Here is a 25,849-nt window from a genome sequence, read left to right as displayed (position 1 = left end):
AAACGCAGCAGGGAGATAGGTATGTGACAAAAAGGCCCACCTGAGCTCCAAGACCCCACTTCACAAAAAGGGACTCACACCCACCTATTTGAGGCACAGTGACCTCCCAAGGTCCAAGACTTTCCCTAATAACCACCCTCACCGCTGCCCCTGCCCTGGGCTCTCAGCTGGTGGAACTCCCAGAAGCCTGGTGGGCATAATTCCATGAGGGGAACACCCCCCTCATGGCCCAATCAGGTCTCCGTAATACGTACCAGGACAGCTCTCCCCTCTTGTATGAGATCGTAAATGAGGGGCGCCTTAAGTACCACGGACCTGGCATTAAGTGACACCAGCCGGAGAACGGGGTCCTGTAGTTCCAAGCACCCAGGGGTGCGAGAGGGACAATGAGGGCCGGAACGCGTAATCGCTCTTAAAACAGCAAACCCACATCCCCTGGGCATAATTTGGCCCTTGGCCCCCACTGTATCTGCCCTTCCCACCTATAATAGAGATGGTAAACTGCCCAATGGAATGGCTTAATGTCCCTGTTAGGTAAGCTCCCCGTTGGGAGAGCGAGTACGTTCAGAGAAGTGTTGTGAGAGTATTGTTGGAGAACACACAAACCAGCATACAGAGACACTGCAGTTTAAGTAGGCTTTTTACTTTCGTGGAACTAGAGGTATCAGAGTCCATCAAACAGTCCAAGTCATACACGGATAAGACAATCAGTCATCAATGTCTTTCAGTTAATGGATAATCCAAATAACATAGACCAGTATCATATCAGTTCAGAACTCAAAGTTTGCTAGCAGTTGCAAAACTTACAATAGCTCAACGCACTCAGATCAGATCAGCCCAGCATCTAACGAACAGAGAGCTAACAGTCATTCTGGCTCCCTCTTATGGCCAATTGAGGAAAACAGCAACCAATCACATTTTACAGTATGATTTAAAGAAACAGGTACAAACATTGTTATATGATTTATATATTGCCAATCCAACCGTTAGAATTATATTCCTAACATTCTCCCCTTTGGGTAGGACAATATATAAATCTTACAATCTTAATCCATATTCCTCGCAACAACATTTATGCTTTATATTATCTTGAGCCTTAGTAAAATGATCTGCGATGTTATCTTCAGACATACAATACTCCAGTGAAACTAATTTACTATTCACATTTTTCCGTACATTCAGATATCTTATATCAGTGTGTTTTCACCTAGTTTTTACAGCAAGATTGCATGCCATCTGAATTGCTGCTTGATTGTCTTCATAAACAACAATAGGCTTTTGTATGTTAATTCCCATATCCAGTAGGAGTTGTTTATAACAAATCAAATCTGTACATAACAATGACAGACATGAGAACTCAGCCTCCATAGTCAATACTTAAATGTTTTTGTCTAATAGACCGCCATCCAATTAGTACTTTTCTCAGGAATACAACAACCCTGATGTTGATTTCCGTGTAGACACATCTGTAGCACAACTTGCATCAGCATATGCAGTCAAGCTCAGATCATCTTTAGGTTCTAAATACAAGGCATAATGCATCATCTGCTTAAGATATCTTAATATCCTCTTAGCAGCTGCCAGTGTCTTTCAGTAGGTTCAGCAATAAACCTGACTAATTGATTTACACTATATGCAATGTCAGGCCTTGACCAATTACTCAGAAACGATAAACTACAAATTAATGATTGATAAATACTTTAATCAAACATAGGACTTTTTACATCATCATGGCTAAATTCCTGACCCTTTGGAGTTTTAGCTAGTTTACACAGTTCCATCCTAAATGTTTTGAGTAGCTGGTTAATCTTCTCAGTTTGTGAGATTTTGTATCCTCCCCAGTTTTATCTATTTTTAAACCAAGATATTGCTTAATCTCACCAAGGTGTTTTATTTTAAACCGTGTTTTCAATAGTGTAATAATCTCAGTAGCTTCTTGCTCAGTTTTAGTGATTAATGCTACGTCATCAGTGAACAATAGCAGCAATGAAATCACACCATTACTTTCTTTCTTAAACAAACATGGATCAGTCATGCCAGCTTTAAAACCCATCTTAGTTAACTCTTTCACTATGCATTGATTCCATTCATAGCCTGATTGCTTTAAGCCATAAAGACTCTTTTTTAACTTCCAGCAATCAGTATTACCAGTATTTAACCCTAAAGGCTTCTTTAAATATATACGGTGCATGGAGATATGCCATCTCAACATCTAAATGATTCACTACATATCCATGCCTAGCTGCCCAAACTAAAGATGCATGTAATGTTGTAGCTTTTAGACTAAGTGCAAATATCTCATCATAGTCATTGGCTGACTGATCAAACCCTTGTGCTACCAATCTGGCTTTATGGGTAACAGTCCCATCTACACTTGTTTTAATCTTGTAGATCCATTTACATCCTGTGGCATGTTTACCTGGGGGTAACCTTACATTTTTATACACCTCTAACTTTTGTAAGGATTTCAGTTCCTTTTCAGTTGCTGTTTTCCAAACTATCTGCTTCTCCTTAGGATACAGAGTTAATTCATGATAAGTAGCAGGAACCTTATCTACGTGACATGCTATAGTAGCTTGATATCTTCAGGTGATCGTGTTACACGGGTTGAACGTCTAGGCAACTCAGAACTCACCAATGGACTCTCCTGTTTCACCTGCTCCCATTCTTCCAGTTCCTCCTGTACCTGCACTTCCTCTTTAATTGCTGGTTTTACTATTTCATCACTAGGGACTACCTGGGTGTCGATAACTACATCATTGTTAAATTCCAATTTATTCCACCCCAGATGTTCAATAAACATGCGCTACAGTAAATCTTAGTTGTGCCTTTCCCCCCAAAATCTAAATGATCTATGGTTGGCCTCATAATCTACGAAAAATAACTGTCGAACTCTATGTTGCCCTTTCTGTCTTACTTGTGAGGGAATATGCACCCATGCTGGAGCTCCAAATATATGTATGTAACTTAAATCTGGTTTTCTGCCATGCCACCTAGTGAATGGCAATTCACTGGTTGTTGTATTCACCACATTATTTAAAACATGGTTACTACATCATAGCTTCACCCCACAGTGTTTCCGGCAAACCTGAATCAGCTATCATAGTTTGAGCAATGGCTTGTAATGTTTGCCCCCTTTGTTCTATAAACGAATTATGTTGTGACCTATAAGGAGCAGAACATTTATGTTCAATACCAGCTGATCTTAACATCGTTTGGAATTTATAATTGGTAAACTCCGTCCCATTATCAGTAACTACAGTAATAACCTAGGCTTTCATCTTTCTTTCCGCAAACTTCAGCCAATTAAAGAAATGCTGAAACGTTTCTGTTTTGTTTTTCATTAAGTAACAGAAACCGTATCGTGAATAATGATCCATGATACTCAAAACATAACAGGCACCTCCCAAACTGGGTTTCTTAGGTCCTATTATATCAGCAAAAACAACCTCCAGAGGTTCCTTTATTTTAAAACCATTCAGTCTGTTTGCTGGAGTAACTTTGCTCTTCTCCTGATTGCAAACATTGCAGTTTAAATATTTACTGCATGGTTTTAGTTTTACTCCTTCTGACAATTTAACAGTTTGTTGCAGTATCTTGAAGTTAATGTGCCCCATGTGTCTATGTAGTAAATGTATGCATTTGTCATGGGGTTTAACATTATGATAAGCTGTGTTAGCCATCTGGCCATCTGGTATAACGTACAAACTGTTATTTAAAGTAGCAGTAACCCTGTTGTCCTCCTTTTCAATGATACAGCTATCTCCCCTAAAGGTTACCACATAGCCAATGTTAACTAGAGCCCTAACTGATAGTAAGTTGAATTTCAGGTTAGGTACATATAACATTGGTAACTGCTCAGTTAGGAATTAACAACATGCATTACCTTCACCAGCCGCCTTCACCTTCCATCCATTTGCCAAACATACATGTTCCTTGCAATGTTCCCTCTAATTTTTTTTCAGTGTGAGCGGAAAAGTATAGTGTTTGAGCGGCACATTTTCATGCCTGAGCACCTGAATTTTTTTCACAGATGTCACCTAAGACAACAACGAAATCAGTGTTATTTGAAACTCAAAGTTATGTTTATTCAAGGTACCCGCTTAATTAAAAGTGCTATATAATATCAGTATCACTTAACAACGGTCCTGCTTAGCAACCAAAATGTTGGCTCAGAAACTCTGGCATTGAAGCACACAAGTCTTAAAGCTGTCAAGTTACAAGACCTTTGCACCCCTAACCCTTTAGGAAAGAAAACCCCAGGGGTCTTCAAACCTGACAGCTTTAAGCCTTGCTGACTTCAACTCCCAGAATTCCTCCTCCAGTCATGTTGCAGCAACGTCATCTGCGTGGATCTGCTCCATCTTCGGTTTTTTTCACAGGAGGCAGGGCTGCTGCTGAAGATGCCAACGAGCCCCCACCGCCACTAGAACATGCATTTGTTTAGCATGACATAGAATAGTCTTTCAACCAGAAGTATGGAATAAAAGAGAGACTGATAAATATTAAAAAAAATAAAACCAAAAAGCAGCTATTTATTTGAGTTCTAGATAAACATTTAGTTCAGATTTAATAGTGTTTCAGAGATGTGGCTGTCAGCTATTTGTGTATGTATGTTATTATTATGGAAGGTTAGATGAGATTTCACCAACATTATTCACCCCTGATTAATGCATTCATTCTAATAATCGAGTCTGACTCTGAATTACAAATCTATGTCTGAAGAATCTGGGTTAAGTTTTGGATTGGAAATTTGGGGAACATGAAAGTTTATGCATAATTTTTGTAATTTTTTCATTGGGTCTTAATAATGATTTTATTCATTTGGGATTTTTTTCATAGGCTTAACACAGCTCTAATTTTGTCATTAGGAGAAATGTAACATTGGCCACTAATGTATTGTATACTGGTTGCCTTAGAAGGTAACACCTTTTGTATAGTAGGAACTTAAGATAGGCAGACTTCATACAGATAAACAATTGAGAAATATTGTTCTTTTTAAAAAGCAGTGTTAATTGCTGCACCTTTCTCATATTAAGTATATTAGCTCAAGTTCATGTTAGGAAAAACTTTCAGTCTTAAAGGTTTGGTGAGGAGAAATTCAAAAATTATTTTAAAGAATTTAAATTAAATTTGAGGCTACCTCTGCTTTCGCTCTCCCTCCCTCAGTTGTGCAGCAGCGGCAGCGGCAGCTCTCAGCCTATGGCAGAAGCGTCACGCAGGCTGTGGAAGGAGGAGGAGGAGGAGGAGAAGGGAACCAAAGAGAGGCTTTTACCGGGTCTGCGCCCCACAGCCAGGACCGTCCTTGCGCCTCAAGCCGCGTTTCTTCCTGCAAAGCCCTTCGGGCAACCCGAGAGTTCCGCTTGACGCCAGAAGGGCTTTGCAGGAAGAAACGCGGCTTGAGGCGCAAGGACAGTCCTGGCTGTGGGGCGCAGACTCGGCAAAAGCCTCTCTTTGGTTCCCTCCTCCTCCCCCTCCTTCCACAGCCTGCGTGACGCTGCCGCCGTAGGCTGAGAGCTGCCGCTGAAACAAGTTTGGGAAGGTCCTTTGCGGGCGGCCAGTTCTAGCCGCCCGCAAAGGACTTCCCCACATTTGCTTTGAAAGAAACCTCTGCGCGGCAGTTAGAAACCTCTGCGCGGGGGTTTCTTGCCATGTGCGCGGCCGCGCAGCCGCGTACCTTAGAGGGAACAGTGGTTCCTTGCTCATGGTCATTTTTATAAACCTTTTACTATCTCTAGCAATGCATTGTGATGCTCCACTATCAACAACCCACAAATCATGGTTTACTGGTGCATTGCTAGACATAGCCAAAGTAGACACAGCTAAGTTGACATTAGCATTTTTGCTAGCTCTTCCGGCATTCTGTTGTTTTGCCTTTTTACAGAACCTAGCTATATGTCCCTTAGCCCCACAAGAATAACATTTTTGAACAGTATAGGCAGTAGAATGTGACCCCTCATGTTGGTTTCTCTCTCAGTTGTTCCCTCTCCATCCTTCACCTTGACTCTTCCAACAGTCGTGCAGTAATGTTAGTCAATGTTAGTTCATTTTGGATTAGGACTTCAAGAGAAGATACAAAAACATCATAACTCTCATCCAGTAAGGAGAGTATGATATACACTTGATGAAGTTCAGAGAAAATTAGTTCTTTTTCATGTAGCTCCCGAAAAACCCCTTCATAAAGGTTAAATGAGCTAACATATCTCCACCTTTCAGAAGACGCGCCCTAAACAGTTTGCATGTGAGATGTATGTGTGTACCTACAGTGTCACATACATAAATCCACTTAAATTCTCCCAACATCTTGCAGCAGAATTTTCTCCACGAATGTGTACTAATTGTTGGTCATTCAGTGTTAGACCAATAATACATAATGCCCGTTCGTTGCATCTCTGAAAATCTGCTATTTTCTTGGCATCATCATCGTTATCTGGATTCCAAGCAGTTACATCCGGTGGATTCTGTACAGTATCCCATAAACCTTTCCTACGCAGGAATAGACTGCATTTCATAGACCAGGAAACATAGTTTGTTCCATCCAACGGGTTATCATTGACAGGCATGTTGATGGGTCGCTCGCCATCTTCTCCAGGATAGTAACAATCACTACAATAAACAGCTGTCTGTATATGGTATTGCTTATCAACACCAACTCTCCTTAGCTACGTCTGGTACACTCTGGGCCCATAACCAGTGTTAGGTAAGCTCCCCGTTGGGAGAGCGAGTACGTTCAAAGAAGCGTTGTGAGAGTGTTGTTGGAGAACACACAAACTGGCTCCCTCTTATGGCCGATTGAGGAAAACAGCAACCAATCACATTTTACAATATGATTTAAAGAAACGGGTACAAACATTGTTATATGATTTATATATTGCCAATCCAACCATTAGAATTATATTCCTAACAGTCCCCCCTGTAATCCCAACCTTTCCCAGCACTCCCGACCTGCATCCATTGTTTAGCCCTGGCCTGTGCCCTGGCGGACTCCCCCCCCCCCAAGCCTGTCTGAGCCATCCAAAATGACCCTCTTGCTCACCCCTTAATATTTGATTTTAAAAACCCTGTAAAAAACCCCTAAGAAGCCTTTTCTTTGCACACCATCTCTCGGGATCCCAAGATCTGTCATTAAGGAAGTATATTGACAGGCAAGAGGGCCATCCCCGAGAAAGTGGGAGTTCCCAAAGGGAATAAAGTTCTGTCGCAGTATAGCATAGTGGAGATTGTGGCATCGGCCAAACAGAATGATACAAGGAGAGATGGGATAGAAAGATGACATATCAGTGGGGGAGCAGCTGACAGTGTCCAAGGGGGTAGCGGGAAGCATATGTCCATCATAGCCATGATCAATGGTGAAGACAATATGAAGGGTAACGGCCAGATATCAAAGTCGTAGTAGATGATAAAGTCGGAGTAGAAGATAAAGTTGCGAGATGGCAAAGCGGCCAATAATGGTGGCGGTGAAGACAGCAGTGGCAGCAGCGGCTGCCCCAACAATTGAGCCCCGTCCATGCCAACCATGCTCATATCCATCGCCAGAGCTGCACTCTGTCGACTCAGTCCATAGTGTCACAAGGGCGGGGGCAAATGGCCCAAAGGCACAGTACAGTGGTCCAGGCAATGGCGGTAATACTGGTGGGAGCCTCAACAAAGAAGCCCCCCCCACTCCAGCCGTGCCCACGCCAACAATCGAAGCCATCCTCTACTGGTATCAATGCCCATGCCAGCCACCTCAGCCACTCCCCACTTGTCTAGTCTATAATGTCCATAAGCAAAGAGGGAGCAACTGGGAGAGTACCACGGCGTGGGCAATGGCCGTGGCAGCAGCGGCGGCAGAAACCCCTAAGCAAGGAGTCCTGCCACCCCCGCCCTCCCTGACCACACCCACGATGGCAGCTGAAGACGCTCTCCATTCTCCGCTAATCCACCCTATTTCACTCACAACATTCCGGCTACAGGACAGGAAATCACAGCACAAGGGTACCCCCGAGGACCCAGGAGGTTCCCATAGCTGGATCTGGGACCAACAATGGAGTAGGGTACCCCCTGCATACCCCGAGGAAGGGAAAAATCCATCTCCCCGAAGTTCTCAAACGCGACAGGACACCATCTTGAGCTTGCGCAGTCTAAGTCCGGATGTGCTCATATATCTGTGAAAGGCTCCTGTAACTTTTTAATGCATTGCTTTCTTTCTTTTGCATCTTTCCTCACTACTGTAGGGAGTACTATAGGTAGGGAGTGTGTGAATGACTCTTTGGTTTCTGTTCATTCATGAACTAGTGCAAAAAGTAGGATAGAAATGTATGATGCATGTCAGAAAGAAAAGGTACTTAATTACAGTTGTATGAAAAAGTCCTGCAGACTTTCAATTTTAAGCTGTATTTACATGTTTAATCAACTTTTCACTCATAGAAATCATGCAAAATTAGTACTTTAATAAAAATTTATGTAGTCGGATTAAGATGCATAATTTTTATTAATATAACCAAAGTCTTTTTAAGGTTTTGAGTAAGTTTATGTGGTAAAACGAACACAACTTGATTTTTTGAGAATGTTAGGATCAAAAATAGCCAATCAGCAGCGAGCTTTGGCTGACCAATCAAAATGCACAGAGGCTAAATCTATGTGCCAATCAATGTTGTCATACTCTCTAACTATAAATAGGCATGAAAAGCATTGAGAAATGTAATTTAGCTCTGGCTGTGGGCAAGGATGAAGGCCTTTGCTTTCACCAGTACTGAGCAGCAGCATCGCATCATTGTGCTTCATGAAGAGAGTTACTCCTGTACAGAAATAGCCAAGAGAGTGAAATGCCATCACACCACAGTGAACAGAGTGGTTGAAAAATACCAAATAATTGGTTCAGTTGATGACAGGCTCCATTCTGAAAAACCAAGAAAGTTGACAAAAATGGCAAGATCGGACTCTGCAATGCATTTGGATGGCTGACAGGAAGCTCACCTCAGATTACAATAATTTGGGGTGAAACATGTGGTGTAAAAGTGTGCACAAGCACAGTGCATTGCAGACTGCTTGCCAGAAGGCTCAAAGGCTGCAGGGCTCAAAGTAAACCTTTGCTCACAGACACTCACCACTCTCGTCGACGTGCATGGGTCAAGAAGTATGCCAAGTAGACCAACGAACAGTGGGCCAAGGTCATCTTCAGTGACGAGAGCAATTTCTACTTGACTGGGAATCAGTGCAATAAGTATGTCAGAAAATTTCCAGCTGAAGAATTTAGGCCGTACTGCCTGAATCTATCTGTGAAGCATCCATTGCACATGATGATCTGGGGCTGTATCGCTGCTTCTGGTATTGGTCGGATACAAATCGTGCAGGGAATCATGAATTCCAAGCAGTATGTTGGAAGTCCTGGAAAAGACCATGCTTCCTTCAGCTCAGCATCTTGTAGGGAAGGACTTTTACTTCCAGGATGACAACGCTCCTTGTCATCGAGCCAAGTCCGTCCAGCAGTGGATGAAGAAGCATGGTGTTCGACTCCTGGATTGGCCAGCTCAGAGCCCAGATTTGAACTCAATTGAGAACTTGTGGGCCAAGATTGGTTACGAAATAAGCAAGAAGCATTTGAAGACCAAGCAGGAGCTAATTGAATCCATTATTGCAACTTGACACCATATTGTCACCAGAGATCATGTGCAAAGGCTTATACAGTCTATGCCGAAGCGATGCCGCCTGGTGATAAGCAATAAGCGCTGGCCAATTTCATATTGTAACCATGTTTGGTTACCTAAACAGTCCTTTTCAGGACCACAAACAATAAAAATGTTAACAAAACACTAGCATCGGCATTAGTAATTGCAACACGTATGCCATTGGGTATGCATAAGTTAATCTATTTTCATACTCACTGTAAGCATGCAAGAAAATTCACAACACAACCCCATCCAAACAGCTCCAAATTGCGAAAAGCTTATGTTTTTCACTTAAAAACCACCAGTATTTATTTAAATATAACAATATTTGCATAGCAGTTAGCATAAAATATCATAAAATCAATGGCCTATCCAAAAAAATGTCGTAAACCGTAAACCGTAAAGCGTGCAGGACTTTTTCATACAGCTGTACATGGTCATCTCCCTCCTTAGTGATTTAAACTTATCTTGCAGATGCCCTTGCTTTTTATATTCCACCACTGTGATGCCGGGTTGCAAGAGCCAACTGCAGCACCAGTGGCATTATTGTGATTGTTGTCCGTCTGTCTGTCTGTCTGTCTGTCTCTCTCTGTCTCTCTGTCTCTCTCTCTGTCTCTCTCTTTCTCTCTCTATCTCACACACACACACACACACACACACACACACACACACACACTATTGCAATGACTTTTGGTCCACAAAAGTATCAGCTGTCTCACAGCCGGCATTTACTTCTCAGCTGTTCATGTCTGGAAGGGCTGTTCATGATCCCGCCCTCCCCCAAATCATACTGGCTCTTCTGCCAGTGCAGCAAAATAAATTAAGGAAATGACTCTCCTGCAGGGGAACACGAAATACTTTTTTTTTATTTTGCAACCTCTCCTTCCTATTACAGGTTAAATAATTCTGTTCTGTCTTAGTTAGAAGTTGCTGTAGTCCCACTTCACTTATATAAACAAGAGTTTTTCGAGTTTATACTTTCTATTATTGTGGAGGAAAAGGACTACCATTGCAACGACCCCGTGTGTGTGTGTGAGAGAGAGAGAGAAAGAGAGAGAGAAAGAAAGAAAGCAGCAGGCATGAAAGGGAAATTTACCAGAAGAAGAATGTCTGAAAATCATGGGAGTTGGGCATGATGATAAACATCTGCCAGAAGAGACATGCTGACACAGCCAGACTTCTGTCATATTCTATAGCACCCAGCTTGGATGGTACACTTAAATAAACTGCATTCTTGATCACATATACTGTATATCCTACATTTGATCATACTTTAAAAAAACTTTAGTTGATTTTAAAACATTTAATCCTTTCCGTCTTCAGAATTGTAGCAGCCAACTGTGTGCTGTCATTCACTGCCAAGTGGGATCATTGGCGAGGGGCCATGGAGCCATGGTGACTATTCATTCAGTATTGTGGCTGCCAAGTTTCCAGGAGGTAAGAAATTATATTTTAATAGGTATAGTCCAGTTTATATCCCTCCTTGAAAGATATGTTCTGCTAAATCAAATCCTTGCTAAGAAAGATGAGGTATCCCACTAGTTTACCAAGGGAGTACAGATATGTTACATTGAACTTATAAACACAGTGTACTTAATGTGTTGTCAGAATGCTGAAACATCATGGCATCCAAGAGGACAGGTATTTATCCCATAGAAATGACAATGGAACATTCAGTGCAAGATCAACAGAAAAAGAGGCAGCTAGGTAAATGGAGAAACAATGGGATGGGATGGGTTCTAATGTGTCCTGCTAGGAGGCCATGGGAACTGGAGAACTGTGCCGAAGGCTTTAAGGAAAAAAAGCCTCTGGAGAGGGGTCTGAAGCAAATAATTTAAAAAAAAAGAGGTAGGCAAACCCAAGCATAAGAGGTAGGAAATGAGAAAGAGTGGCCTTGGTGCGTGAATAAACAGAAGCCCTTTGAACAATGAAGACTGTGGACAAGATGTAGCACAAGATGTACTTGGTGGATGAACCCTAGAGGGTTGTAAGTGCAATATATCACTGTGATTAAAGGACTGAAGTAGGAGTGAAAATAAATTAGGCAGAACTCCCCAGTCAATCAAGATATTCCATAATTGATCTTGAGTCTTGCAACCTAACCTATCATATATTGTTTGTTGTTAGATGGATTGGATTGTATATGGATTGTTTTATATCACATTAGGCTACTGCAGTTGGTGTGTTAGATCTTAGAGCAGGTGACAAGCCAGTAGATATTTCAGGAAGCACCAAATGCTTAACCTCTTTCCGCCTTCTCCCACTCCATGTATTAATGAAACACACACACATATTCATGCTACTTCCTTTTCACACAGCAGTTTCCAAATCAGCTTCTTATCCAATCCTGGGCCCAGTTCACTGCCACAGGGATGCCTTACAACATTCAACCAGAGGTTCTACCCAGTGGGGCTGCCCTGGTAAGTCCAGACCACAATGTTTCAGGATTATCAGCGTTATTAGCAAATGTGAAGTTTTCCATCAACATTTGTTCAACAGGCTTTGAATTTTGGCTTTGAATTTTGGCTTTGAAAATTGAAGTATTTTTTTGAATCACATCATTTATTAATTTAATACATTCAGGGCTAAATAGTAACCTGCCTGATATGAGCCTTTTCTTCCCCCGCTCCCCCTCCAATAATCTATATATTGTAACTTGAATGCTGAAAGTGCTAGAGGTGGCCTGAAAGTTAATAGAATATTTCCCTGAAACATTTTATTTCCATTTTAGAAATCTAGAGCACTACCTTATTCATTCCTGGATAGTTCTAGAAAGTTGCTGACACCTGGAGAATTAAATAATATTGGGCTCATATGGTGGACTGTATTTTGGTTAATAAAATGAGATTATCAATGGTCCTTTATCTACACGTGCAGTTCCTTCTCAAATCATGAAGGCTCTGATTAGCCATTGTTTCCCACTTAATCTAAATTGGGCAAGTATGTTTTCTAAAACTTGAGGATTTAATAGAATTTGCTATATCAGAAACACCTTTATTCTGAAGTTTCAGTCATCTTGTTGGAGACTTCCTGACCTTACAAAGGGGAAGCAAATGGATTATTTGTAGAGACAAAATTTCATCTTCCTAACCCAAGATATGATTGGCAGAGTGACTAATAACAATTTAGCAAAATCTTCGCCTCTAAAACATAACTACAGTTCAATCTTTTAGCAATCTTGCAAGTATGGATTGGGAGTGACAATTACTATTTTATTATTTATTCTTGGCTATAAAACCACTATTTTATTATTTCTTCTTAGCTATAAAATCTCTGCCACTTTGCACTAAAATATCAACCTGTTAATTCATCTGGTTTTCTTTCTCCCATGACTTTCCTGCTGCTCACAGGTTAAAACACTGGTGGAATGGGTGAATCCTGATGCTGAGAAAGACATCCCTGTATGGTGGATCTTAACAGCTGTGTTGGTGGGACTTCTCCTCCTTGCAGTCTCCATTATTGTTCTTTGGAAGGTACATGAAACCCTGGGCAGGGAAGCCTGGCTATAAAGCGCAGAATGCAAAAATCCAAAGTGTGTTCCTCTTCATGTTTGCAGTTGTCCTGGAGAGAGAGCAAGCCAGGCTCTCTTTTTTGGAGGCAAAGTAGCCAGAGATACATCATGTAATCTGGACAACATAGCTGATGAAATTTCTTATCTCTTATTTCTTATCTCTGCTGGTTGCATAAGCTTATCTGTCAACAACAGAAAATAAAAAGCAATGTCTAAGTAAAGTTAAGAATCATAACAAATGATCGTGTCCTGGGACTATCCCCTCTGATTGCCAATTCCAACCTAGTTTTGAAATAGAAACTGCCTTGATGGGTCTGAACAAAGGATCAAACAGATGATTTTTCTTCTGTTCCATAAAATGAATAAATAGTTGGCAGTTATGAGATTGCTGAGATAGTAGTTGGAAGGTACCCTAGCTTCTTTTCTGGCTCTTCAGTTAATATGCTAAATAAATGTATAGCTTTGTGTGGTATAGTTTAACTATCTCAGAAGCATCCACCTATGAGAAACTACTTCTTGTCTAAAGAGACTTGTTTCTTACTCACTTTATTTTTTCTACTATCTTTTCTTTAATAGACAGGCTTTTTCAAGAGAAAGCGACCACCCACCGAGGATGAAGAGCAGCTAACTCACGATCCTTAAGTTCAGTCGGCTGGAGAGGGGCAATAGGGTATTCTATTCCTTCTATATCTAATCTCATTATTGAATGGATCCATTCCTTTCCTGTTTATATTTTCAACAGGCAGTTTGTAAAGAATATAATTTACTCACTTCCCAGATGGGCAACTCATATTTTAATCAGATCCTCAATTTCAAAAATCAGATCCTGGCTGAAAAGTTTTTTTACAATCCAATTGCAGATTCAAAAACTCATTTATAATAATGAAAACAAGTAATGAAAGATAATGTTATAAAAATTCAATACTTTAAATTACAGGTGTCAAACTCGCTGCATCATGTTCCCATGATGTTTTACAATGTTTTCCCCCTTCACGGAGCTGGAGTGGATGTGGCCTGCAGGTGACTCATTTGGCTCACGGGCTGCCAGTTTGACACCCCTGCTTTAAAGAATCCTTCACAGCCTTGAATGAAAACATTTTGCTTATTAAAGGAATAATGAGCATTAAAAAAGTGTCCAATGTATTAAATGCATATCAAATTGGTCCATATTCCATCAACATTCTTGCAGTTAAGAAAATTCTAATTTTCTTTTAAATAATATTTTTGTATTATGTACTTTGTTCCTTTTTTATGTAATTTCCATTTATTATATAACTCTGTTCCAGACTGCAATATTCCTTAATAATTAAGGTATGAACACACTTGTAAAAAATGGATGGATTGAGAAACTATTAACCATTCCTAATTCACAGCCAATTAGTTCCCAGGTACAATTCCTTCCCAATATTTTTAAAAAAGAGTAAACATTAAGACTTTTTACATTAACAATATTGACTACTTTGATTCTTTGTGGTCCATGGGGAAGTCGGGTGGTGTTGATGCTTAGGGTTGGCTTCTGGGATTACAAACATCACCCCAGCAATATCTAGTCCAATAGAGATTAAAATCATTTTGGGCCTGTTCCAAAGCTGAAGACGTAGACAAGAGAAGTCTGCTGAATCTTTTCCCTCAGGCGTCTTGTTTCCCTGGGGGCTGCTGAACTCAACAACTTGTTACACAAGGCATGAAACATGTTCTTCTGATTTATAAAATATCTTGCTGTTCAATCAACAAAAGCTACAATTTAGATTCTTTAAAGGTGTATTTTGGTACTGTAGAACAGCAGCCATAATGTTTTTGGGGAAAAAACTGCAAGTCATATAGAGACTTCTTCAAAAGTTGTGATTTGTTGCCTTCTGTCAGTACCATGTAGTTCTTTGCATAGCACTTGGGAGCTATTAATTTGTGACTAAAGCTTATTTTCATCATTGTCCCAATTAGTTAATTGAAACTGGAACATTTCTTTTGAAGGGAAAACTATATGCAAATTAGCAGTGATTCTCTCTGTCTCCCCCCCCCTTCTTTTCTGGGGGATTTTCGAAAAAAACATTTCTTGTTATTCAGAGCATGTAAGAGGCAAGCCATGTGACTGCTGAAGTTTGTTAATATTCAAGACGCCAGCATCTTGAAATGGGAAGGAAGGGGTTAGGGAGAATATATATTGTTGCTCTTTAAAACCAACAGGAGCTGAACTTGTTCTTCAGAAGTACAAGGTTGTTCAGAAGATGGATAGTTTGAAGAAGCCCTGGATTTGGTCTGAACAGGGAAGGATTTTTACTTTCTAACAAAAGCTTTGATTCAGCAGTTTCTCGCTTCAGAGCCTTCAACTGACTGCACAGAAATACAGGACATGGTTTCAGCAATTAGCCATTTTTACAAGAAAAGCAGATTTGGGACAAATGCCTGAAAAAGAGCATTAATATAGACTATTGATAATCTTTCCTTCTTCATTTCCTCTATAAGTACTCTTTGCCCATGTTCCTGATATATACTTGCATGGAAAACAGATTTTGGGATACTGCAGGAACAAAAGTAACTCTATTGCTGGTTATGGTGGTATAGAAATACATCCAGCCACAATAGGCAAGAGAAAAGAATCTCTTCATTCAGAAAGGCTTATTATTTAAAAACATGCCTGCTGGGATGTTGTGTACAATGCTTAATTGAATTCAAGGTTGGGAAGTGTCCCTCCCCTCTCAAGAAATTTCTGTATACAGGAACTTTCCTCACCCCAAGGCATCCTGAAAGCACTCAAGAGCCTTTAGGAAATCAGGGAGCATCTCAAGGATATGTTGTCCACTTGGCAATCCACAAGTCTGGATTAAAAATAACACCTGGATGAATGTTTTTCAAGCCTGTCAACTTTAAGGATCTACGGAGTTCAATTCCCAGGCATGCTGGCTTGGGAATTCTGGGAGTTGAAGTCTACACATCTAAAGTTCCATGTATGAAAAATAGTGATTCATAAAAACTCACTGAAATCAATAAGATTATTTCAATAGGTTTGCCCTAAATACTATGTGATTAAATCTGGGTCTAATCTATCATATTAAAAGTGTCCCATCAAGTCTAAACTCTTAATGAGAATACAATGACAAAAAGCTGCAGGAAGATGATTGGCAGGACAAAGATCGAGATGATGCAATTTAACTCCTTTTTTCCATAGTGCCAACAATCATCTTTCTAAAGTTACTTTTACTCAGGAAGGTTAAATTATTCTCTCTAGTCCAGGTGGTCTTGTTCCCAATCATCGCCTCATGTAATTGCTGTTTTAAAAACAAGAATCCAGATTAGTGCAAAGCATATTTCAATTCAATTAATTTCCTACTCTCCATCCTAATAGTATCTTTGCTTTTTCAGAATTTCATTTTTTTAAAAGTTGCATTCATTTCCTTATCCCTGTCCCACAATTGTGTAGTTTTAATAAATAATTTTAATATAATTATATTTAAAGTTTTAAAAACAAAAATAAAAACTACTACAAATTAATATGGAATGAGGAAGAAAAAATAAAAATAAAAAACAAAGCTAAAAGTGCAAAGAAGGAAGAAAAGAAATATAGAAAAAAGGGGCAAATTAGTAGCATCATTTTTACAGCAGTTGTAAGTACAATTATACATTTACCTACTCAGACACCTCCTTAATTCACAGAAATATAAAAAGGAGGCAAGGTGCAACATAATCATATTTGCAAGTTACTTTGATCACAACCATAATCAGTAAACGTAGTTTGAGCCTTCCTATAGAGTTGATTTCTTACTCTGGTCTCTCTCATTGGGCTGACACAATCCCATCACAAATCATCAATGAGGGCAATTCATATGATTTAAATCCTGCACCCAGCCTGAATCCCGACTGCCAAACAATTTAGTGTTCTTTGTAACTGCTGTCCTACAAAGGAAAAACCAAGAAAGTCCCGTTGCCTTCTGTAAAAGCATCTTTGGGACAACCATGACCTGGATGGCTGAGAATCGCTACAGAGTTTTTGCTGTCATACTACCTTCTCTATCATCTCCCATAAGGCTGATAAAGATAAGGCAGTAGTTGACTACAGATGTTAGATCCAAGGAGACCCTTTTTTTAAGGTTGCTGATTTGGCATCTCCTTCTCATGCAAGTATGTGTTAACTGCATCTTGAATCCAACTCCTTGTTCCAGAGGTGGTATTCAGCAGGTACTGCTCAGTTCTGGAGACCCGGTAAATACCACCTCTGACTGGCTCTGTCCCCATCTCTTCTCTGCCTCTGTGGGAGTCCCAGCTGATTGGGAGGGAATGGAGGTATTACAGTATCCTTTGCCTGCCACGCCCACCAAGCCTTGCAATGCCCATGCCCACAGAACTGGTAGCAAATTTTTTTGCCTTGTTCCCTTGTTCCCTTTCTGGACACAGATATGGGAAATATTCCAAGGCAGATTCAGATTTGTGAGGAACTAGTCAGGCCTTAATTGAGCTCGTGCCTTCCCTAGGAGCATCTGAAACCAACCAACTACTGTTTCACCCCATAACCAGGCAGGAAGACCCAGAAGGGCAAACATAAGACTACATCAGACTAGTGTTTGGGATACAATCGCTTGCAAAGAAGTCCAGAGTGGGAAACATTATGGTCTACTTGTACATTATTTCACATGAGCAAAAGGTTGTTTATTGCTCATTGTTTCAGGAGGATGCCTGTTCGCTTCTGTGGCTTTTTTCCCCCCATTCCCTCACCATTAGTCTGTGCAAAACTTAATTGGAACAGCAGCCATGTTTTGCACATGCTCAGAGACACATTTTTGGAGCGTTGCTGATAGGAGATGCGCCTCCTTACGTGCCTCAGGACCCCAGGTCGGTATTGATCACAGTTTCTAGGTGAGGTAAGGCAAGGGCGGAGCGTTAGAGAAGAAGTAGGCGGCAGCCGCGGCTGCATGAGCCAGGCGATCGCGGGGCTCGTTCGCCCGGTAGGTGGAGCCGTTCGAGCTCCCCCAATCTTCTTGCTGGACAGGAGGGGCTGTCGGACTGGGGTAGCATCGCAGCGCCGCCTCTGCTGTCGCCGGCGCATAACCGGATCCTGCAGAGCCAGTTCGGTTGCCGCCGAGGGTCTTCTGGACGCGCCATGGCCGGGTAGCAGGAGCCGGTGGGGGCGGCCAGAATGCTGCGGGCGCCGGCTGTGGCGATGGGCTTCGCCATCCTCTTATTACTGCTCGTCGGCCCCGGCTGGTCAGCTCTGGGCAAGACGCAGCCGGGGGAGCCTCCCAGCCCGCAGGGTGAGTGGCTGCGAGGCTGGCGGGGGAAAAGCGCACGGGGCGCGGCGGGGTGGAGGGAGCTTGCGGGGTTGTCGAGGCCCCGTTCGTTCTCCGCGGCCAGGGTGGGTGGGGCAGCTCGGAGGGATGGGCGCAGTGCCTTAAAATGCTTCGGAAGGAGGGAATCTGGAGTCTGAAATTGTCGCCTCCCGGTCCCTTCGAGCTTTCGGTCAAGGTGAGTCGTGCCGGGGTGGGGACAAGATCTACGTGCTTTTATTTCTGCCGTTCTTTCAGCGTTCCGACTTTCTCTACAAGAAGTCAGATGGGGAAGATTGGAAGAGGTGGTGTAGCGGAACGAAGGAGATGCGACGCACGAAAGGGGGAAGGAAGGAAAATGGATAGATCCATGCGGTTTTTTTTTTTTTAATCGCGCGTCCCCCACCCCGAATCGCGCCTTTCTCGATAGTGGAAGCCGCATTGTCTTCTCCCCTTGGAGGGCGCCCCTCCTGGACAAAGAAAGTCAAAATGGGGCAGCTGCTTACTAGGTGCTTACTAGGGGTCTGATTGGGTACCCTTGCATGGCTGCAACTTGCGCCTCCCAGGCATGGAGTGAGTGGGGAGACGGGAAGAGGAGGACTGTCTATTAAGGGTAGGGTAAATCTCCGATATTATCTCTCAGCCAGGGTAGTAATCTTCCTGCCCATCTCTTCCCCATCTCTCATATCCTCCTTTTCTCCTCCCTCACTTTTCTCCATCTCCTTACATGGCAATCGTGATTCCCCCTACCCACACAGCCACATCTAGGATCTTTTTCTCCAGGGTCTTTTCCTCCTATTTCCTTCTCTAGGGCTTTGTCTGCCTTCCTGTCCTTTTCTCTTAACAGATGTGCCTCTTTTCTTATCTTCCTCCTTCTTCCTCCTAGATTCCTACTTGGTCCACACCCATTCTTTCTCTATACATCCTCTCTGACCTCTGTTGCTGTACCTGTTGACGCTCCAGCATTCTCTTTGTTTATCTTCTCGTAGTTTTTATAGATCTACACATTCTTGTGTAAACTGTCCTCAAATCTGTGAGCTTTATTGTCTGAAATAAATATGACATGTCCAATTTGTGGCATTCAAATGTAGATATAGGTTGAAGCTTGTCAATTTAATCTAGATTTTAGTTATTCATCTTACATTGTATTTTTCCATGTCCATCTGCCTATCTCCTTTTTAGTTTTGTTTCCTCTATCCACCCCTATTTGATAGCCACTTGCATTTTTCAAAGTGGCACAATAACTTAATTCTGGATCCCTGACTTAATTCTGGGGGATTCTTTGGACCATGTACATCCAGCAAGGGAATTTCACTTGGAATATAGCATGTGCCCCTGAATGTCTGCGACCATTTATGGAATAGGACCCAAAGGGACACATCCTCTTGTGTTGATGGGAAATGGCAAGAATGAAAGTCCTTGGAGGAGTGTCATCAAATGAGTCTGAAAATCAGAAGAGTCTGGCTGCACCATTATGAGTATATGCTGTTTTGTGTAGTTACATCTCATTTAATTTCAGTGGCCTTCCATGTCTTTATTGTTTATGTCTTGGATTCACATGGCAGAACAGAGACAGAAGTTCTGTTTATTTTGGCTGGTGAACTGCATATTTTTGTATATGAATGACCGAAATAATGAAATCTTTATGTGTGCCTGCTGGAGTATGAGTGGGTAGATGTGACAACTCTTTCTTATATGTGATGCAAGTAAGACATTAATTCATTTGTATCTCAACAGGGGGATAATAAATTCTGTGATTTTGGGAAATCTACAACTTCCATAAACTGCCATTGCATTTTGGAAGAACTGGTTCCACCCCCTTATCTGCAGGTTGCCTGTGCACCTGCTGCTTCCAAGAGCCATACCAACCTATTCATATATCAACAACATTTAGGGATGGATGGTTGACAGTGAGCCACAACCTCTCCAGTCTGGCCATTTTTATGTGTTTTCATAGGGAGAATAAAGGGGAAAAATACTATATTGACAAATAAGGTATAAGTCTAGTTTTAAAAATGAAGACTCACCTGTGCCTCTTTATATCAAACTGGAGATATGCTCATTCTGGTTTTCTTTGTTTAAATAATAGAACAAGGAATACTCCATTACTCTGTATCTGGGCCAGTTCTGGTTCTCATTTTATACTTGGGAAGACATGTGATTTAATGTGTCCTATCTTTAGATTATATATTAAGTTAAAAGTTATATGTTACTTACAGTCAAAACTATTCACAATTCAGAAAAAGTAGCAACAATGCTAATTCATCAATATCCTTAGACATTGGTTATGAGTTTCTGTAAATGTCTCTTGGACTATAAAATTTGCACAATAAAATAGTTGAATATTTTAATGTCTTAAGTTATTTTTACTGTGCTATGCTTAAAAAATACTTAGGTACTTTAGCATGAGTTTGGGACATGCTGGTTTAATTGTCATGCTATTAAAATCTCTTGTCCCTATATTAGCAGTAGCCCCTGGCAATGTTTCCTTAGCTGACTGCCATGTTGCCTTAGTTAATTCATGTTTCCTTAGTCAATAGATTGCTCTGGAAGTCTCCATTCCAAATTAAACTCTGCTTGAAATTTCTATAATTGTTCCCTCTGCTTTTGTTCTACAAATGTACAAGATAATGAGGTACCCTCATTAGGGATATCCTGCTTCTTATCATCCTTATAATTGTAGTTTACCATCTTATTTAGTTCAAAGGGGAGCCCTTTTAAATGCACTTAGATATTCTTTGCTTTCTTACTATTGTCCAGAACCTGATCCTAATAACATATTGCAAACAGATTTCAGAGGTAAGCTTTCAAAGACATTGTAAAGTGTTTAATGAAAGAATATAGTATTTCTCTATTTATTAATTTTAAATGGTGCCCGTCTCACTATCCATTAAGGTTATTAGTATATGTTTATCATAAATGCTCTGCACAATGTTGCTTTTCATTAAAAATCTGTATTATAAATCTCTTGCAATTTTGAGTGATACCAATGGTAATATTCCACATTCTTCCATAATTCAAGTATCTGGGATAGCAAGTAATCATGGAACAGAGTAAAAAGAGAAGACATACTGTAAGATTTGTAGGCATGCTACACTTACATCAAAGTGCTCTTTCATCCCGGCAAAGCATACAACGCAGAACGGTCATTGTAAAGAACATACACCATCTTAGTTAATGAGTTGGAAGGAAACTACCTCACTTGACAAATGGTGCTTTGGCTGCTAACATCTCTCACTAATGGTTTTATCCCAGTGCTAATTTGTGTCTAGCATATGCCTCTAAAGCCTCTTCTGAGTGCTGGGTCTTATAAGTAACTATTGGCCTTCATTCCCTTACTTTTGACATCCATAGCTCTGGAAATCCAGACATCGGTGGCATGGTCATGGTGCAAGGCTGCTGAGATCAGGGCAATTCCTAGGTAGGCCTTCACTCAGCATTATTTTATTGCAGGTATTTTTATTTATTGCATCCAGTATATCTTTGAAATCCAAAACATTTAAAACACTGTGGATAATATTTAGGCTTAGATCTGTGTAGATAAGTCAGACATCTTCAAACAAATACCTAGGGTAGTTTACATTTATAGCTTCTTATGAGAATCTGACATTTTCTTTTTAATACATCTAATTTTCATTGCAGAAGGGAAATGGAAGGGAATCTAGCTATTCATATACAGGGCAGTCTACTAATGAGATACGTAAGTATGAAATGGAAATAAATGGAAATCAAGAATGAGGGTGGAGTTGAAGTCACTTGAACATTTCCCCCCAAAGAAACTAGTTAGTAGTTAGCAAAATCCTTTGGGTCTCATATACTTTGTCAGATGCAAGCTGCATAGGTGCCTCCATGAGTACCATGGGTATTACTGCCTCAGAGACTGTGATATAGTATCCCTTAGGATTCAGTCATATACCACCTGATAAAATGAGCTGCAGCTCATGAAAGCTTAGACTCTTAATACCATTTGTTAATTGGAAAATTTGTTAATACCACAATCCTGTTTTCATGTGTCCTAGATTAACAGCCCTCCTCCAACAGCCAATCACTAATAGGAATTATGAACCAATGCAGACAAACATTGAGCACCACCTGAGTACACCAATAAACCAAATCTGAGTGTCCTGAGATACGCTGATTTAGCATTTGGGATATATCAGTATGTTGCATGGTAGAACATGTATTACCTGAAGGAAGGCATCCCAGTTCTTAAAGGCAGTGATTAGTGGTAAATAACAGCTTGTAGGCTTACAGAAAAGACAGCAAACATAAGAGTGTGACAGACCTAATAAATAGTAAATGGAAACTCTTTAGCTTTCATGGCAGTGAAAGTGTTTTCATGTGGCTTTTGGATCTTGGCTGCTGCTGACCACCTCTGTGTACAGTCTCTTTGTCATCTTTCTTCCCCATGAGTGAAGGCTGTTCATTCTACCCAAGCTTTGGCCCCTCTGGAGCCTATAAAAGTAGATTAGACCATTGGAATTTTGCTGGAGCGAGATGAACATGTGGGAATCATCTGAATCCAATAGTATTCCTCAACAACGAAAGTCTGCCTGCTATATTGTCAGAGGGTGAGGCTATTGGATTTGTACCATTTTTCTTCCCATTAGAACTGTCACATTTTGAGGCTCCATTTGTTGTAATACAAAGAAATAGCAGAAAAAGCAGCTAATTTAACTATTACACTTTTTTTCTTAAGATACTCTGGAAATAGTTATTTGAACAACGTCTCTGTTCTCTGCACAGACCTTTTTATTAACATTAAAGTGGTTGCTATACAACTTTTTCTTGTGGTTCTCAGTATCATCATTCCTACTGTTAATGACCTGTTTTGAACCCTATTCAAAAATTAGGGAAAGATGTTCTTTTATTCTCTAAGCATACCAAATAATGGAAGGAAGGGAATGGGAGGGTGAAGGAAAGGAAGGGAGGGAGGAAAACAAAAAAAGATTATGAGATCAGCCACTTGATAAAGTTAGTGTGACTCTGTTAATAAATATGGCCCTGCTGATTCAAGGCTTGTTAGCAAGCCCTTGGTAGAATCAGAGTTGGAAGAGGTCATTCAGGCAATCAAGGCTAACACTTCACTCAGGTGGAAAGCTCCAAATTAAACCATTTGACAGATTATAGTCTAGTTGCTAATTGAACCCAGTCAAAGAAGAACCTACCATCTTTCAGTGTTACAATTTTTTTCCTAACATTTTAATAAAAACTGTCTTCCTGTATCTGGAATCTATTCCTGATTTCCATATCCTGCAACACCAAAGATGATGGTAAATGTTACCTGTATATTTATACCTGTATAGCTCATTCAGTTCATAAGTCTTAGTTTCTCGCCTTCTTCATTGTCCTGCAATAAAAATGTTTCACTTTATCTGGATCCTTATTACAGTGTAATGCCTAGAAACAGGCCTGTTGTTTGTGTTGGGTTCTAACCTATGCATAACAGAGTGGAATATAGAATACAGAATAACAGAGTCGAAAGGGACCATGGAGGTCTTCTAGTCCAACCCACTGCCTAGGCAGGAAACCACTTCATTCAAATAATTTCTTGTCATATCATTGAGAACATCCTTAAACTACTTTACTAATTGAGCCATGAGATACTTTGATAAATGCTTTTCTGATACTGAGTTACCGTATTTTTTTTAGTATAAGACGCACCGGAGTATAAGATGTATGAAGGTTTTGAAAAGGCAAATTTAAAAAAAAGTTTTTGCACTCTGCAAACCTCCTCAAAACCACCCCCTTTTTTGGGGGGGGGAAACGGGCATGGATAACCTTTAGGAAGCTTATGGAGTGCTCCTGGGGACCGGGGAGCAAAATTGAGCAAAAAACACGCTCGTTTCTGCCCTCCCCAGTCCCCAGGAGCTCTCTGAAAGCCTCTAACAGGCTATACACGGCCATTTTGGTGAAGGGGGTGGGGTTTCGGGAGGCAAAAAATGCTTCATTCAGTGTATAAGACGCACCCAGATTTTCAGCCTCTTTACTCCGAAAAATACGGTATATCTTGTCCACATTTCCACTATCTATTAAGCAGTGACGTGCGGTCAGTTTTAGCCCTGGTGAGGCACTTTTTAGACTTGTGGACTTCAATTCCCAGAATTCCACAGCCAGGCATGCTCAGTTCCGATTTAAAGCGACAGCATTTTTCCTCCTTGCAAAATAAGTTTTCCCATTCTTTTTCTTCTCCCTCCCCCTCCTTCCTCCCTCTCTCCCTCCCCCCCTCTCAAACAGACACACGCACACAGAGAACTTCGATCCCTCTCTCATTCACTCACTCTCAAACACAAACACAGAAGTTGGATTGGATATATTTTCCAAAGGCTTGAAAGCAGCTCCTTTGCCATACCCCCCCTTCCCCTGCTGCCTTCTGATCAAACTTTTTGAATTCCTCCCCCCTCCCCACACGCACCTTTTCCAGCTGTTTCAGATACGATTTCAACTCTGCTTCTCCCTGCCCTGCCCTGCCCTGCCCTGCCCTCCCCTCTTGAAAAGCCAGAGCTCTGTCAGACTGAGCTAGTTGCTCCCAGAAAACTCTAAAAAGCCTCTAAAAATGCCCTCTACAGGAGGCGAGAGAATACGTGCCTCATTTGCATAAGGAATTCTTTGCTTGTTAACCCTTGCTTAACTCTTAAAAGGCAAAAAATTCCTTAGGCAAAAGAGGCCCCTAGTTCTCTGGCCTCCTCCTAGTTAATACTGGGAGCAGACACCAAGCCACTGTGACTTGAAATCTGGTAGCAACTACCCTGGCTTTAATTATTTTAAGAAAATTATTTAAAATCCTTTCCTTTTTCTGAGGAGACTGGTGAGGCCCCGCCTCCCTTGCCTCTAGAGACTGCACGTCCCTGCTATTAAGGAAAATTTCCATAGCTTTTATAAAATAATGAGATAAAATTGATTTGTTCTTGATATTTTGATTGTGACTTCTTATAATTTATACTTTGCTTTAAAGGTACTTGCAAATCAATCTCTTTTTGATCGATTTTCCATAAATCATTGTCATACTGACTAAACTGTTGGAGTTTATTTTTCTTCTTTCTGGATATAGAAGCAATAGTTTTTTTTCAATTATGTGGCCCATCTCCAGGTTTTCTAAAAGATAAATATGTCAGCTGATTCTTTTATTCCTCTAGGATTGTAATGGTATATAGAAATGACCTTGGGCTGAGGAAATGAGATACTATTAGGGAACTAACAAATAGAAGAGGATGGAGCCCCCAGTTGCTTAACAGTCAGAGAAAGAAACTTAGGGAGGATCTGCCTGTATTGATCTGGCTGTAGTAAGATGGTGGGAATTTCATATTTGAAAGATTCTGTTAATTTAGCTTTACAATAAAGTAGAATTAGTTCCTCTGCTCATGTTTTCTGTCTAGTTTACCTGGGAGAACTGATAACGGTGCAGCCCATCTGATTTGAGAGATTTAAACTCA

General features: G+C 40.9%; 2 protein-coding genes across 5 annotated transcripts in view; both read left to right on the top strand.

The window, feature by feature from the left end:
• The window catches only part of ITGA2B (integrin subunit alpha 2b), a 54,739-nt gene extending 40,083 nt beyond the window's left edge, over positions 1-14,656 (top strand). Inside the window, exons 26-29 of the mRNA XM_014076425.2 lie at positions 10,974-11,087; positions 11,969-12,070; positions 13,001-13,123; positions 13,738-14,656. Of these exons, the coding sequence (XP_013931900.2) occupies positions 10,974-11,087; positions 11,969-12,070; positions 13,001-13,123; positions 13,738-13,803 (405 nt within the window). The 3' untranslated portion in view covers positions 13,804-14,656. The remainder of the gene's footprint in view (positions 1-10,973; positions 11,088-11,968; positions 12,071-13,000; positions 13,124-13,737) is intronic.
• A 3,539-nt stretch (positions 14,657-18,195) lies between these two features.
• FAM171A2 (family with sequence similarity 171 member A2) overlaps positions 18,196-25,849 on the top strand; it is a 57,404-nt gene continuing 49,750 nt past the window's right edge. For 3 of the 4 annotated variants that reach the window (XM_087713373.1, XM_087713372.1, XM_087713371.1), the window contains exon 1: positions 18,197-18,404. In XM_087713373.1, the coding sequence (XP_087569499.1) occupies positions 18,290-18,404 (115 nt within the window). In that variant the 5' untranslated portion in view covers positions 18,197-18,289. Of the gene's footprint in view, positions 18,405-25,849 lie in introns of all 4 variants that reach the window. The other variant, XM_087713374.1, reaches the window with a different exon arrangement.

The sequence above is a fragment of the Thamnophis sirtalis genome, unplaced genomic scaffold (genome assembly GCF_051295495.1).
Source record: "Thamnophis sirtalis isolate CommonGarterSnake01/CBP01778 unplaced genomic scaffold, rThaSir2_p1.2 scaffold_4, whole genome shotgun sequence".
In the NCBI taxonomy this organism is placed as follows: Eukaryota; Metazoa; Chordata; class Lepidosauria; order Squamata; family Natricidae; genus Thamnophis; species Thamnophis sirtalis.
Note: the sequence above shows the minus strand (reverse complement) of the source record. Positions and strands in the feature narration are given on the sequence as shown.